A 16,158-nucleotide genomic window follows, 5' to 3' on the forward strand; every position below is an offset into this window, starting at 1 on the left:
TGTGAAATTTATTAAAATAGAAAAACTCATAAAATGATACGTAAAAAAAAATAATTCAACATAACTATAAAATGACATTTAACAAATTGAATGAGAATGTGATATATTGCAAAACAAATCTTCATTTATTTGAGTAGATTGCATCCTTTAGTTGTGCACTTGGTTGAATATCTAACAAAAGATTACGGCTTAACTTCCATTAAGATTCAGCAAAGTGTTGTTATATCACTTGGTGAAAAAAAAATCATTTTGGCACACAATGTAATCATTTTTAACACATTCACATCTTCTATATATATATATATATATATATATATATATATATATATATATATATATATATATATATATATATATATATATATATATATATATATATATATATATATATATATATATATATATATATCACTTATCAGTGGAAATTAAGATACCCAAATTTCATCAAAACTAATGCCTTGGCATATCTGTGTGACTTAAGATTCTAATAACATTTTAAATGCCCAATAATAATGTACATCTACCTTTTTCATCACAATCCCAAACAAGAACACCACAAAAACACAATTTATATCAAATTCTTAAGACAAATCTTACCAAAACTTGGTTACAATAATATAATAAAACTTGGAATTTATTTGTACAACTTAACTACTCCCTCTATTATACATGCCATCTGATGCATTTAACCCATTTCCACCAACAATCTTCACATTGAACAAAATAAAACCAAATAGCTAGGCAACAACAATATATCTCACTGAGTCAAAAGAATGAATAGACTAGTTTTTACAATCAAGAAGCAGCAACACAGTAAGAAGAAGAAAAAAGAAACATATGCCCATTTTTTTTAATAGTAGTGGCAAAATAAAAATCATACATTAATATCATTCCTTTTGGATCTAATACTGTTTAATTCTTGAGCTCCACTCAATGCAAATCTTGGGATATTATAATTGTCAGGCGTCAACACCGGTTGCTGAGGATACAGTGTGGGAGGTGGGGTCAGATTGCGCTGAGCTGGCAGTGGTGGTAGAACATTGTACTTGTACGAGTCTCCACTTGTCCTGCAAAAGTATAATATGAATTTTTTTTTTTTTTTAAATATTAATAATTTATTCTCTCATATAATATAAAAAATAAGCTTTATATTATACCTTGTACTTGTGTATATCTGATCTTCATCACTCAAATTCTGTAATGGTCTTTGTACTGACGTTGACCATGGACTTGCCATCGGCAACTCATCTGAAAAATATCTTCTTCTTACCAACTGAAAAGTTACAGATCATCGACTAAAACTTATGAACATTGTGAAATTTGTTTTTTTGGAATGTAAGGGTAAAATGGTCATTTAGTCTCACTGATAAGAAAAAAGATGATCTTATATGTGCATACCATACGGAAAAACTTCATCACAGCCTCCTTGTCATATCTTGCTTCTTTTGCAGCCTGAACATTTTTTAAAAACAATTTAAAAAAAAAAAAGGAAAAATCAAAAAAATGCAGATTGATAAAAGATGGAAATCTTACAGCCATAAGCCCTCCAGTTCCAGGAAAGGTGTCAATGAGAGGGAGCTCCTCATTTGAAGGAAGCAAACCCTGTTTTTCAACCCATTGGCGTGCCATGTCAACAAGATTTCCACTGCTACCCCTTGTCCCTTCTTTGGCTGCCACGTCAGCTTTGTTACCAATGACAAGGTAGGGTACAGGAAGGCCACCTGGACCCCCATTCGCCAACGGGGCAGAAAATGTCCCCGTTGCTGCAATTTCTGCTGCCCATTTTTTCAAACTTGTTTTTGTCCTTCTTTGAGAAAGATCATGCACAAAAATAACACCTACACACACAACACATGTTCTTTAATGATCTTCAAGTTTAAAGAAATAATATTTATATTTATATTTATATAAATACCGTTTATTTGGGAATAAAAGATGGAACGACAATCTGTATAACGATCATGTCCAGAGACATCCCAGAGTTCAATGAAGAAATCCCTATCTTTGTCACCTTTTTCACTATCTGAAGAGCTACTAGGAGTTCCATATGTAAAATGCTGCATATAAAAAATATATATATATATATATATAAGTTACTTTATAAACATATAATTGTATTTGGTTAAAAGATATCTATATACCTTCACGTCTACTGTACACCCAACTGTTTGAGGAGGATGTTTTGTTGTTGTACCTTTCACTATCAGATGAACAAGAGAAGTTTTTCCCACACCTATATAATAGATTTAAAAAAAAAAAAAAGCATAAAGGACATTAAGTTAGAAAGCATAAGTTTAGAAAAGTCTATTATTATTCAACAATTAGTTGCTACTGAAGCAATGGGGGAAGATCCTAACCTAAGAGGCCAATTTAAGATCAATTTTGCAAGAGGTTTAATTCAACATATAGAGAGAACAACATAAATCATAATAGAGAAAGTCAGAAAATGAGGTTTTCCTCATTAAGACGTAACTTTTTAAAACTTTTCCCTCATTTATATATCCTTGCAACTTTTAAAGAGCGAATTCATCCAGAGTTCAGACAGCACTTAATGGGAGAAAAAAGAAGCCACACTATATTATAGCAACACAAAAGGTCATCTCTCACTCAGAAATCCTCCTAGCATCTTGGATTCAAGAGCTGATTAATCTATGATTGGCTTCTAAAAAGGAAATAAAAGAGATAAACTATCAAAACTATGAATCAAAAACAACATCTGGTCATCTGGAAATAAGAGCAGCACTCAAAATCACAAACATTTTCCCATTCTCAAGCATCATTAAGTTTAAGAAATACTAGCAAAGCATAAACTACAACAGATGGTATGTATCATGCTCATAATATGTAACACAATTCAGTTCAAGAAGACAAGAACCAACAAGACCTTGCTAAAAGCTACTAGAGTCACCATGTTGTGGAGCTTCTTATGGATGATTTTATCACATAGCATCCTACTGCAACCCTAAAATCCTCTACATGATAACTAGTAAGTAGTATGGCATCTATGATTGCAAAAGGCTGACTGGATTACTTGAAATAAATGTTGGATTAAACCTAGAAATATGGTCTATTTGAGTAAAGCATAACAGATCGGCAGTTAGCACCCAAAAAAATGTATGTTCCGGCAAACAAATATGATTAGAGGATGAAAATCTAATTGTCAAGTGACAGACAACTTTAATCTCCATACGCAACCGATAAAATCTTATTGAAATCATGTTCAAATCGAAACAGCATATGAACTACATCAAATCTGATGATTCAACAGAAGAACAATAACAATAAATTGAAGTAAGCAGTTACCTGAATCCCCAACAACAAGAACTCGAACCTGCCCACAAGGAGGGCCTCCATTTTGCTCTTTGTTGATCTCCCTTTCTCGTTCCCTCCAAAACATATTATGCTAACCTTCTTCCTTGCCGCATTAAAAGATCACAAGTTTTCGGCTGCAAATTTCGGCCGATCTGTCTATACCCAGTTCGCGAATTAAGATTTTAGATTTTTGGGTTGCGATTTATGCTAAACACTGATTGTTTATAGGGGATTTCTTCAACTGTAATTTGAGGGTTTTGGGATAGAGCTACTCTATAGTAGTTGGAGAATCGGTTTCCAGAAATAAGAGGATTCAGATCGTTGATGTTAAAATCAAATTCCCATTTAGATCAGAACCATATTTAATAATTGATTGAAGCTATAGACCCGGATTTTGGAAAAGCAAGTTTGAGGCACACGATTCTGAAATTTTATTAAACTTTTATTACTTCTACCTTTCGAACGAATGGAGCATTACATATCCCTCTTTGCATGAAATGCAATAATTACAATTATAGTCCCCTTAATTTTTAATTTGCATGATTTATAGTATTTTTGATCCTTATAATTTTTAGTTTAAGACCAAGTAAATTACAGTGTTAGTTCCTATGGTTGTCATCTATCTGTACTTTTAGTTTTATTTTGAAATTTTAGCACTAATAGTCCTTGTGGTAGGCAAAAATTGCAATTTTGATCCATAAAACTATTATCATCTACATGTGCCCCTCACATGAGGGCATTTTGGTTTTCCTCATTCTCTCTCATTATAACGTATACGGTTTTCCCCCTTCTCTCCCATTATAGCGAATTGTAATGATGTAATGTAAGCTTTGCTTTTTAATTGTAACCGTATTTTGAAACGCAGAAAAAAAAAATCATTTGCTCAAATTTGGTCTCAGTTTGTTCTTTATATGTATGAAATGCATTAAAAGAACATAGTTAATTTCATTATGTTATAACTTGGAATGGTTACAAAGTGGTTGATCTTGCGATGAAAATGGATTTTTATGATCATGTAATGGTATTGTGAAAATGACATGAAAATGGATTTTTATGATCATGTAATGGTATTGTGAAAATGACATGAAAATGGATTTCTGTGATTCTATAATGATGATTCTGAAAGTGACATTAGAGTTTGGCAATATGCATGTAACGCTCATAAAAATCACATGAAATTTAAACTTTTTAAAACCAACCAATTTCACAAATTGTTTACAATCATAGTTTTCAAAACATGTTCAACATCATAGTCTCCCAAAATCATAAGTCAAAAACATGAGGATGTGTACGGTCACGTCTTCGCCTTCCCGCGGTCATCCGAAGTACCTAAAACATAACTGAAAACGGTAAGCCAACGCTTAGTGAGTTCACCCAAAGTACCAACACAGCACATAATCATAATAACAAATAACATGCCTACAGAGCCTTCAACCTGACTGAAATGCCCACCGGCCTACAGGTTATCTCGTACGCTTACAGAACCTTCAGCATGACTGGTACGCCTCACCAGGCCTTTAGCCTATCTGGAACGTTCTCTGGGCCTTCAGCCTGACTGGTACGCCCCTCGGGCCTGCAATCTATCCGGGAAGCCCTGTGGCTATTGGACTTCATTCTACACTCGTCAGCCTTAACCAACCACACATAAACCATGTCGACATACACATAACAAATAAGCATACATATAACCAGTCAATAGATAATCATACAGATCTTACAGATCACTAAGCATATAATCAACCTATATACCAGGATACCGATCTAACAGATCACCACATCACAGAGTATACTATCACATATCAGGATATATAATCCAATGGGTTGGCCTTGGTGCCTTCGACCTGCAAATACAGTGAGAAAAAGTCACATCGCAAACTGCACAGAAGCTGATGAGGTCCCGACTTCGAATCTCAGCTCTCAAACCAACACCCACTCCAACCGAACGACCGATATCCATCACAATCCCAAAATACCCTTAAGTCAAACTTGGTAAAATTCAAAGTCAAACTGGTCAAACCCACCGAGTTAACTGAGTCAACCCAGCCAAGTTAACTCGACCGGATTAACATAAGGTGCGTACGCGGGGCATACTCCGAAGGTACGTTGGGCGTACACGCATCCTTGCATGTTGACCACCATCAAGGTGGTTGACCTCATACGTAGGGCGTACTCCGAATACGCGAGGCATACCCTTGCAAATCTAAAAATTCCATTAAGAGCTTAATGGCTTTAGCTCTTACGTCCATAACTCATATCCATGGCTAAAATACTCTTAGGAGTCATAAAGTCTCCAACTTTATGACTTAGCATGACATAAGTACTTAACTCAAGGTCTTATTCCCTTAAGACCTTCTAAGCGGTGCATGGGGCAAAACTAAGCACTTGGAACCCATTTTATGACTCAAGACCCTTCCAAGGGTCTGAAAGGACAGCTTAATTGTAACATCCCCCTCTGGCACGTATCACAATATTGTCCGCTTTGGGCCACTCGGCACGAGGACTTCCCAGGGGGTCACCCATCCTGGTACTACTCCCGCCCGAGCACGCTTAACTGCAGAGTTCTTATGGGATCTGCTGCCTTCACGGCTTTAAAACGCGTTGTGATAGGGAAGGTATCCACACCCCTTATAAGGAATGCTTAGTTCTCCTTCCCAGCCGATGTGGGATCAGATCTAACCCACTTTCACCCCCCCCCATTATAGGGTTCGACGTCCCCGTCGAACACATCGACCCGTGCCCTGGCTCTGATACCATTTGTAACATCCCCCTCTGGCACGTATCATAATATTGTCCGCTTTGGGCCACTCGGCACGAGGACTTCCCAAGGGGTCACCCATCCTGGTACTACTCCCGCCCGAGCATGCTTAACTGCAGAGTTCTTATGGGATCTGCTGCCCTCACGGCTTTAAAACGCGTTGTGATAGGGAAGGTATCCACACCCCTTATAAGGAATGCTTAGTTCTCCTTCCCAGCCGATGTGGGATCAGATCTAACCCACTTAACTGTGACATCCCCATTTTCACGGCCAGAAAAGACCGATTTTGTTTATGCTTTATAAAAGTCAGAGTACTTCTTTTCATAAAAATGTTGCGGAATTTGTTCCCAGAAAAACACGATAAATAAGTTATAAAAACATTTTCGAAGAGACGTATTTTATTCATTTTAAAACATTTGGGATGTTATTGTCAATACAGAAATATAAGCATAAACAGAACTTACATTTATTTACACTAGTGATCTACATCTCTTTAAATCTCTCAGTGTAATGTGACTTCATATCAACACCTGTGATATAAATAAACTGAGTGGGTCAGGTTGGGAAACCTGATGAGTACATAGGGTTTTCAACCCACAATAATATAATTATTATGTTCAAACAATCAAACAATCAACCCAATTACCCATCCCCATTATCTTCTTTATTCTTAAGGATCTACCCTAAGAATCAACCATTCCTTGTTCATACATTCCTAAGGATCATCCTAAGGAATCGGCACGAAGTCCATCGTCACCGGGGTTTAGGCACTAAGTCTGCATAGTCGCCAGAATTTATACAATAGGCACTAAGTCTGCATAGTCGCCAGGGTTTTGGCACCAAGTCTGCATGATCACCAGGGTCTAGGCATCAAGTCCGCATGATCACCAAGGTTTAGAGTACACCGAGTGAACACATCGTTCACAACACCTACAGGTTGCGAGCCTGCTAGTGTTCCAATGGACTGTCTAGAATAGTCTGTGGTTGTCATCCATACTCTGCTGAATGATGGGGACATCGTTTGGGAAAAAGGCTTCTCACATCGTACACCTCTCACCCCTACCTCTTGGTCTATATCACCTCTCAACTCATCGTCCAACTCATGATTCATCTATTATATCTACCCATGTTTTACCCCAACATTTTCGTAGATATAAAATACATAGAAATCATTTAAAACATGTATAAAATCTTTCACCGAGCATAGACAGCAAGTAAACAAACAATATGCACACATAGCACGTAGTAAATACTTCATATCTATGTGTAAGTTGAAGGAGACCATGCACTCACCTGAGTAGGTGGTGACTCAGCACTCGAACAGCGCTTCGATACTCTCAAAACAATTTCCTTCGACAAACCTAGTATCAATATGACTAGGGTTTAGTCTGACGTTAACCGCGACAAATTAATAGTCTAGCTATTATTATTATTATTATATAAGCGTTAAATAACACTCAATATAACTAATAATAATAGCCCAAATTGTAACGACCCGTCTCCGGTATGATAATTCCATGGTATTTATTTTGAAGTTGCAAGAGGGACTCGGCGAGTTCATAGCCTGACTCGCCGAGTAGGGACGGGATTTCGAGCACGTGTTAGCCGGCGACTCGGCGAGTCCATATTCAGGACTCGGCGAGTCTGCCTGTCTGGAAGAAACCCTAAATCCCCGGGTTGCTCACTATTTAAGCCACCTTATAGCCCCCAATCTCGCCTCCTTCACCCTCAGAGAGCTGTGAGAAAACCCTAATCCGTTCTTGAGTGATTCAAGTGTTCTTGTGTGCATTTGTGAAGGCTTGAAGAAGGAGAAGAAGAAAGGAGCAAGGAGAAGAGGTGTAGAGCAAAGATTCAAGGGCAAATCATAGTTCCTTGAGGTATTCTTCGGATTTCCTTCCCTTTTATGCTTTAAAACCCCATTAGAACTCTTTTAGATCTAATTTGATGCTTTTCTCAAGCCTTATGATGATATGGATGCCCTATTAGGTCAAGATATCCTTAGATCTGTTCAATTAGGAGTTGTAGAGCCCGGATCTATTGTCTTTTGTTGATACCTTGTATGAAAACCCTAGATCTAGCCTTCTCTTTATGATTTTGAGCTATTTTATCTTCATGGATGCATGTGGGCTTGTAAAGATAGAATCTTTACGTGCTAATCGAGTTAAGGGAGTCCAGATCTATAAGTTTTATGCACTGGATTCAAGCAGAATCGAGTTTTGAGTTGTTGCATGCAAGCGACTCGGCGAGTCTGATGAACGACTCGGCGAGTCGAGTCGAGAGTCCCCGATTTTCCCTTTTCGAGTAATGTCGAGTAGGACCAGTGAGTGGTAGAGTGGACTCAGCGAGTTTGAGGTTAGACTCAGTAATAGAGGGACTCAGCGAGTTGTTCATACAACTCGGCGAGTCCAATGCAATCTTCTTAGCTCGAAGAACAACTCGTCGAGTTGTTCATATGACTCGGCGAGTCGGATGCAGATTGCCTAAGTTTTGATTCAAAGGGAACTCGTCGAGTTGATGCCATACTCGACGAGTAGCAGCGAGTAGGGTCGAGAAGTGAGAATAAGGACTCGGCGAGTTGGCGGCCCAACTCGGCAAGTCAGGTCAACTGTGGGTTGACTTTGACCAGGAGAGTTGACTTTGACCAAGGGTAAAAGAGTCATTTTACCCCAGTGCAGTGTTTAGCATTGATTGAGTGTGTTTATGGACTTGCAGCCGGGGAGATACCGGAGCAGCAGCAGATAGCTTCCAGAGCCATACACACAGCAGCCAGTTCACGAGGTGAGTTTCCTTCCAGTAGGATCAGGGTCTAAGGCCACAATGTTGGCCCGTTCAGTTAGTAGTAGTTTCAGGACTTCGGTCCAATGCAGTAGTTAGTATGTTTGACACCTTCGTGGCTCAAACAGGATATATGTGTTTATGCTCGTTGACATGTTATGTTATGTTTAGTCAGTTAGCTTCGAACTTCAGTCCATGGAGGGGACAAGGTCCCAGTTAGTCAGCTTCGGACTTCGGTCCGATGGAGGGGACAAGGTCCCAGTTAGTCAGCTTCGGACTTCGGTCCGATGGAGGGGACAAGGTCCCAGTCAGTCAGCTTCGGACATCGGTCCGATGGAGGGGACAAGGTCCCAGTCAGTCAGCTTCGGACTTCGGTCCGATGGAGGGGGCAAGGCCCCAGTATGTGCTTTATATGTTATTGTATGGTATGCGGTAGTTTGGGGGAGCTCACTAAGCTTCATGCTTACAGTTTCAGTTTTGGTTTCAGGTACTTCCGCAAGCAAAGGGAAGAGCTCGGGATGATGGCATCGCACACACCACAGCTTCAGTTTTCATCCTGGGAGTCGATTCAGTTTTTGATTTTGATATGATATAGATATGATACAGTTTTCCTCACAGTGTTTTTATTATGTTTGAGATACATCACGTATGGTTTTATGATATAATACTCAGATTATGGTTTTGATTATATTGAAAAATGAAATTTTTGGGTCGTATTTTTGGGTCGTTTCAAGTTGGTATCAGAGCCTTGGTTTGAGGGATTCGGATACACTTCCGGGTGTATCTGAACTCAAACTAAGGGGAAGATAGAAAGATTTTTAAAAGGAAAATGTTTTCTAAAGAATTTTGAAAGCACTTAGAAAGAAAGAAATTTTTTTAAACGAGATAAGGGTGTGGTGCATGCGATCAGCCGAGCTCAAGTAAGTACTCCCAAATTACCCATACAAGTTATTGGTTCAATTTCAGTTTCAGTAGAACAGCATGCTAGTATAGGAATAAGGATCTAGGAGGATGCCTTATGTGCCTGCTTTATGTGTTACAGCTTTATGAGTATTGCATGCTAGTATTGCGTAGACAGCAGTAGGATAGCCTGTTTAGGTTATGCCTGATAGTATGAGCTTAGCATTGTATGCTAGTACAGTTTCCCCGTTATGAGGATAGGATTGCTTGAGTGGTTCTTGTGTTCGAATGTTGCGTGCTTCGTGCTTTGTGGGATTCTGAGTGATGGGAGTTAGCCATTAGGTGAACACGTCACACCACATGTGATCAGGGTTGAATAATCCCATAGTGATGGAATTGGCCCTATTGCGCAGCTCTTGTTTGAGTCCAACCGTTATAGGGACGAGTCTTTTACTTGAAGGATTATCTGAGCCTCGTCACATGTGATGGTGTTCAGGTGGTGGCTAATTAGCATTATAAGGAGGCCTTCAACAGCTGAGGACTAATTGAGTTGAATCTGAGGTTTCCCTAAGGCAAGCCTAGGATGAGAGTAGCAGAGATCAGTAGTAGTAGAAGTAACTTGGTGGAGTCAAGGCAGTTCTTGAAGAAAGTACGGATAGACGTGGAAGGTAGTATGGGCCCGTACTACTGAAAGCAGAGGATCCGTACTCGAATCAAGGAAGGCTGAGATAAGACCAGGAGGCGTTTAGACTGTTAAATGACCACGAAGAATTCGTAACTCCTTCATACGGACTCCGTTTTCGTCTATCTTTTTACCATTGAGTTCCTATTAATGATATCTTCAACTCTCATTTAGGTCGCGTAAGCCAAAAACCGCTCGAACTAAAATTCGAGTTTCGGACTGTGCACTGCTAAGCCGAATCTTAGAAAAATCATAACTTCCTCATACGAAGTCAGATTTGGGCGTTCTTTTTATGGATTTTCTCGGTTTAACATATTCTATGACTTTCGTTTAGATAACTAAGGCTAAATCGCGCTCTATCATAAATTCACTTTTTACGCTTCCCGGTGTCGTGCCGGTTTTGCCGTAAAACTTCGACGGACCATAACTTCTTCGTTATAACTCGGATTTCGGCGTTCTTTATATGTACGGAAACCTTGAGACATATTATACAAATTGGTTAAAATTATTTATTCTAAATAATCTTTTGTCGAAAAGTCATTTTCGACCCTTATTGCCTCTAAATTGGCTAGCCCGGATCTGCGGGCGTTACATTAATGGGTCAAGAACATGATTTTTTCAAGAATCATCATTTTGGGACCAAAAAGAGACTTTAAAGAGAAAAACCTAGATTTACAAGATTGAGTAGAAAAGATTCAAGCTTTATACCTTTTTTAGATTGCAAACAAGCTAGGAATCCCAGATCTAGAATGCACTCTACTCCAAGGTCTTCACACCACCTTCTACTTTCTTCAAAACCACACCAAACTCTCTTAAAGGCTCGCAAATTAGCTTCTTTTTGCTCTAGGGTTGTTTGAGGTTCGAAATCTCTGAAGGAGACTGGATAAGAATAGGGTTTATGTCCATAAAGATGCTTAAATATGAGCCAAGTCCCCAAAATTAGGGTTTTACATGCCACCCTCGTACGCGCAACATATGAAGTGTACGCCTAATATACTAAGGCACGCCTTAGTATGCTTATCATACACCCACGTACGCATGGCATACTCATCCTGCCCAAAAGCCATATTGGACCCCTTTTTACCATTTCTTAACTTATGGACCAAAGTTCAATGTACCAAAATCATAAAGCCCAAGATTAGAAGTACCTTAACATCGGGATGTTACAATTCTCCCCCACTTGATCTAGACTTCGTCCTCGAAGCTTTTTGCGGAGAATAACTCAGGATAATGCTCCCGCATCTCAGCCTTCGGCTCCCAGGTCCACTCAGAGCTTTTCTGATGCTGCCATTGTATCTTTACCACCGATCTTCCTGTCACACAACCCGAAATTTCGGAATATTCCAATTCTCAATTTGAAACACGGAGAAATGGTCAATGACTCAGAAAATGTTGACGACAATCTGAAACTCCCTCCTATAATGCTCAGCACTCATGCAAGCATACTCATAACGACCTGGAAGTTGGTTGCCTAATCAACTTCTGCCCTTCGCAACTGCAAATACCAGCCCATACATTGCACCAAAAATTCTCAACCGCCGAACTAACCTTACGGGTCAACCCCCTCGAATTCACCATTATAAACCTTGAAGAATTCCTAACCACCACAAGGTCTTCGACTAATAGCCACCTGCCATGGAGACACTCATCCTTTCTCGAACACGCACAACATGCATTACCTTGCTCTGCACCTCGCCTCGACCACCAATAACCCTGGTCTCATGAATCCGTTCTGCTGGTCTCGATATCCATTTCTCCAACCGCTCTTGAACAAATCTCTGATCCCTTCAATAAAATACTCGGTTCTCACCCACTTAGGGTTCAACCTAACACTGATTGGCACATTAAAAATCTATCCCACAGACTGTTTCCACCAGTAACATCGCACCTACCTTTGGAAGGTGATGCGCAACACTCGATGATCTCCCCGCTAGAGATCAAGCAACTCTAAATACCCCGAATCTCAGATGAAATCCTCATAAACTTCTTATCATGACTGCATCTAGTCATTCAGAATCTCATACCATCACATTACCGGACATCTCAATTGTCCAGTAGTAACCCTGACTCCTAGTCTAGAAATAATGAACTATCATACTCCTCATCATCTACTCCTCAACCCACGTTCCATCATGTGAATTATCATAAGAGCGGAGACCTCATTACCACACTCAATACCCATCATAGACAATAAGAGCCACCGCCTCGATATACTCCTCTTGATCGTCCGACGTTGCAGCCAATACATGCCCTACTATACTTAAATAGAGTGCCTCCTTGTCCTTGACTATCTCAGTCCCCACTGACAACCTGCTCATGCTATATCGTTACATCGCGGCAGACATACTGCCCAAATACTCTGGTGGAAGATCACCATCAATGCTAACCCTCAAGGTTTATCCACAAGCTCAGAAACCGAAATCTCAACACCTCTTATGTTTTCCCACAAGAAACGGAAGTAGCACCACTCAGGTCACAGAAGGTGACATCTCCACTATCGACTGATTGCTCAACTCAGGCCGCACTCCTCCGTAAATGCCATCTCTACTCATCCTTGAGTCTTGTGACTTCATCTGACATCTCACCAAAATACCTTAAAATCATCTCGACTTCCCTCACAAGGGATGCTTCATGGAAACTCGTTCAACATGGCCCTCTGACCTCATACTCTATCGCATCTGATCTCCACCTAACCAATCACGGCGGAATAACTGTAAAAACACAACATTATCTGCTATGAATCATGGTACTCGAATCACGACATCACTTCTCAATCTACTACAAAGCATGGTACTCAAACCATGACATCACCTCTCAATCTGCTACTTAGCATGGTACTCGAACCATGACATCACCTCTCAATCTTCTACTTAGCATGGTACTCGAACCATGACATCACCTCTCAATCTGCTACTTAACATGGCACTCGAACCATGACATCACTTCTCAATCTGCTACTTAGCATGGTACTTGAACCATGACATCACCTCTCAATCTGCTACTTAGCATGGTACTCGAACTATGACATCACTTCTCAATCTGCTACTTAGCATGGTACTCGAACCATGACATCACCTCTCAATCTGCTACTTAGCATGGTACTCGAACCATGACATCACTTCTCAATCTGCTACTTAGAACCTCCGGAATACCCCCTGTTTTGAGTATGGGTCCTCTGCTTTTGGTAGTATGGGCCCATACTACTTGTCACATCTACTCATACTTTCTACATAAACCATCCCAGAGTTTCTAAGTAGCTGCTCAACCTTCTCGACCACTAATCCCTTCATGCGTGCTCGCTCCCCAGCGAAATGCTCTACTCTGTCAGCATACTCATCTGACTAAGGTCACTCCCTAGGCTCTTCCTAGGTTCTCACACCTCTCCGCCATCAGCTATTGAGAAACTCCTATGATGCCAGTCATCTACCTCCTAAATATCATCACATTCACTTGGTAGCTGACTCCTATCATCGGGAGTTCCACAAAGCACGAAGCAAACAACATTCGGGCATCGAATAAACACGTAAAACCCACTCTAGGTTAAAAATCTATTGCTCTACTCATACTCAATAGGTGTCACCGAACTCAAGCAACTTTACCCCACGCGGGCATCTAACTACTCTCTCAGTAGGCTCCTCCAATGCTCATCTAGGCGTCTCTCCTAGATTACTCCTCTACTCGAAACTCTACCTTTGTAATATTCCTGTTGGATACTCTTACTCAGCACATACTCGAAAGCATATCACAGATAACAACAACTCCTAGGCTAAGGCATCACAAATCAGGTCACTCTAGTCCTAAAATATGAAATACCTAGCCTATCCTTCAGCATGTAGAATATCAAAAAATATCTCATAACATAAAAATAGGGTATTTTGGGAAATCACCGTTCGGGCTCTGGCTAATTGTACACATTACTCCTTCTCGTTTTCTCTCAAAAACTCTTGCTCGTTTTAGAAAAATCATTTCTTTGAAATTTTTTCTCAAATCCTCAATTTGAGTCCAGATTTACCCGAAGGTGCATCCGAATCCCTCAAACCAAGGCTCTGATACCAACTAGAAATGACGTAAATTTTCAAAACAAAATTTTCATTTTTAATCATATAATATTCGTAACACATTTCCGAAAACATCATTTATTTAGTTACATAACATAACTCCGAGTTTAATCAGTTAATAATCCAGGATCCTCGAAACATAATTCTTTCTCTGGTGTGTATAATCAAAGCGGTGCCATCCCGCGATCTGAGAAAACCTAAAACATATAACACATAACACGATAAGCACGAAGCTTAGTGAGTTCCCCAAAATACCACACACAAGTAATTAGCCACTCGAGGCTATAGCTCTGTAAGACCTTCCGGTCAATGTGTTTCAGTGGAACCCTCCAGTCCCATAGCTCGTTGGACCCTCTAGTCCGGTTATGGTTCGTTGGACCCTCTGGTCCGGTCTAGCTCGTTGGACCCTCCGGTGCGGTCTGGTTGAGAGCCTTCCGGCCTCATAGTTCGTTGGACCCTCCGGTCCGGTCTATATAGCACATATCATAAACTCACATAGACAAAATACATAACTCAAGCAAGCACATAAGACCCTTTGGTCACACATAATTACCACTCTAGGTAAAGTATAGTGTGAAGACTCACCTGGTGGCTAGTAGGTAATAGACAGCACTCGAAAATCCTGGACTAGCCTCCGCCTACACATTAGACAAGCATCTCAATCATTATTCGCCTTATTACTCATTTACTCCATAAGTCCTCTTTTCCCCTTTTTACCCTCGGGATGGGTAAAAGTTTATTTTACCCCTCCTTGGTCCCTCCTGCCCCTTATTGACTCACCCAGGAAGTCAACAGAAAGCCAGACCGAGTCAACAACCAAGATTGACCTGACTCGCCAAGTGCACACCTGTGACTCGCCGAGTCCACTCGTATTCTCCACGTTCTTCCTAGGTTTCACTCAGCTCATTGAGTTGACTCCCAACTCGATGAGTTAACATTAGGTCAAGGCTACGAGGTCAAACCTGCTATGACTCATCGAGTCACCTCATGGAATCGGCGAGTTGGCTCCATCGGGTTTCTCATTTAGTCACCTAAGGTCAGATCTGTAGCTCTAACTCATAGATCTAACCTCTTAACACTCGAAAGTCATGTAAAGGTCCAATCTTGATATCCATGCATGGTATATTATGCTCTATAAGCCATTTAGACTCCATTAAAGCTTCATAGCTTCAAAACCCCATGGTTGCACATCAATGTCTTCCTACTTTCTAACTCTCTGGACCTTACAAGGTCTGCATTTATGGCATACTCATAAGAGGGGGGTTTGATGCACCCAAAACCCCGCAAAAATGATATGAGCCCTAACTTCTTATACTCAAGGGATCTATTCAATAAATTAGAAAATGTAAGGACTTCATACCTAAATTTGATGTTGAAGATGGAGATGAAGTAGATCCACAAGCTCTCTTTTGGATCCTTGCAACACCCTTGATCTTCTTCCCAAGGAATGACCTCAAATGAGCCATTTTCCTCTATTGCTCACCAATGACTCTAGGGTTTCTCTCAAGTGACGAATGGCACTAATGGGGGAAATATGGAGGCTATAAGTGCCTTTAAATAGGCCTAAAACCGAGAAAATTAGGGTTTCTGCCAAAAGCGCTAAATAGGCGAGTCATCTGTGACATCCCCAAAATCACGGCCAGAAAAGACCGGTTTGTTTATGCTTTGCTTAAAAA

The 16,158-nt window shown here is 40.2% G+C and overlaps 1 protein-coding gene and 1 pseudogene across 1 annotated transcript; both read right to left on the minus strand.

Annotated features, from left to right (window-relative positions):
- Window positions 1–738: 738 nt before the first annotated feature.
- On the minus strand, window positions 739–3,640 carry LOC145058320 (Ras-related small GTP-binding family protein). The gene is made up of 7 exons (XM_079006238.1): window positions 3,304–3,640; window positions 2,142–2,233; window positions 1,916–2,057; window positions 1,534–1,838; window positions 1,399–1,452; window positions 1,158–1,273; window positions 739–1,067 (listed from the first exon to the last, which is right to left on the minus strand). Exons 1-7 carry the CDS (start codon window positions 3,395–3,397, stop codon window positions 875–877), a joined length of 996 nt encoding a protein of 331 aa, XP_078862364.1. The 5' UTR covers window positions 3,398–3,640; the 3' UTR covers window positions 739–874.
- Window positions 3,641–5,795: 2,155 nt separating this feature from the next.
- LOC145060682 (5S ribosomal RNA) lies at window positions 5,796–5,913 on the minus strand (annotated as a pseudogene).
- Between the last annotated feature and the right edge of the window lie 10,245 nt (window positions 5,914–16,158).

Source organism: Lactuca serriola, chromosome 6 (assembly GCF_051521515.1).
Source record: "Lactuca serriola cultivar US96UC23 chromosome 6, Lser_US96UC23_V15, whole genome shotgun sequence".
Taxonomy (NCBI): domain Eukaryota; kingdom Viridiplantae; phylum Streptophyta; class Magnoliopsida; order Asterales; family Asteraceae; genus Lactuca; species Lactuca serriola.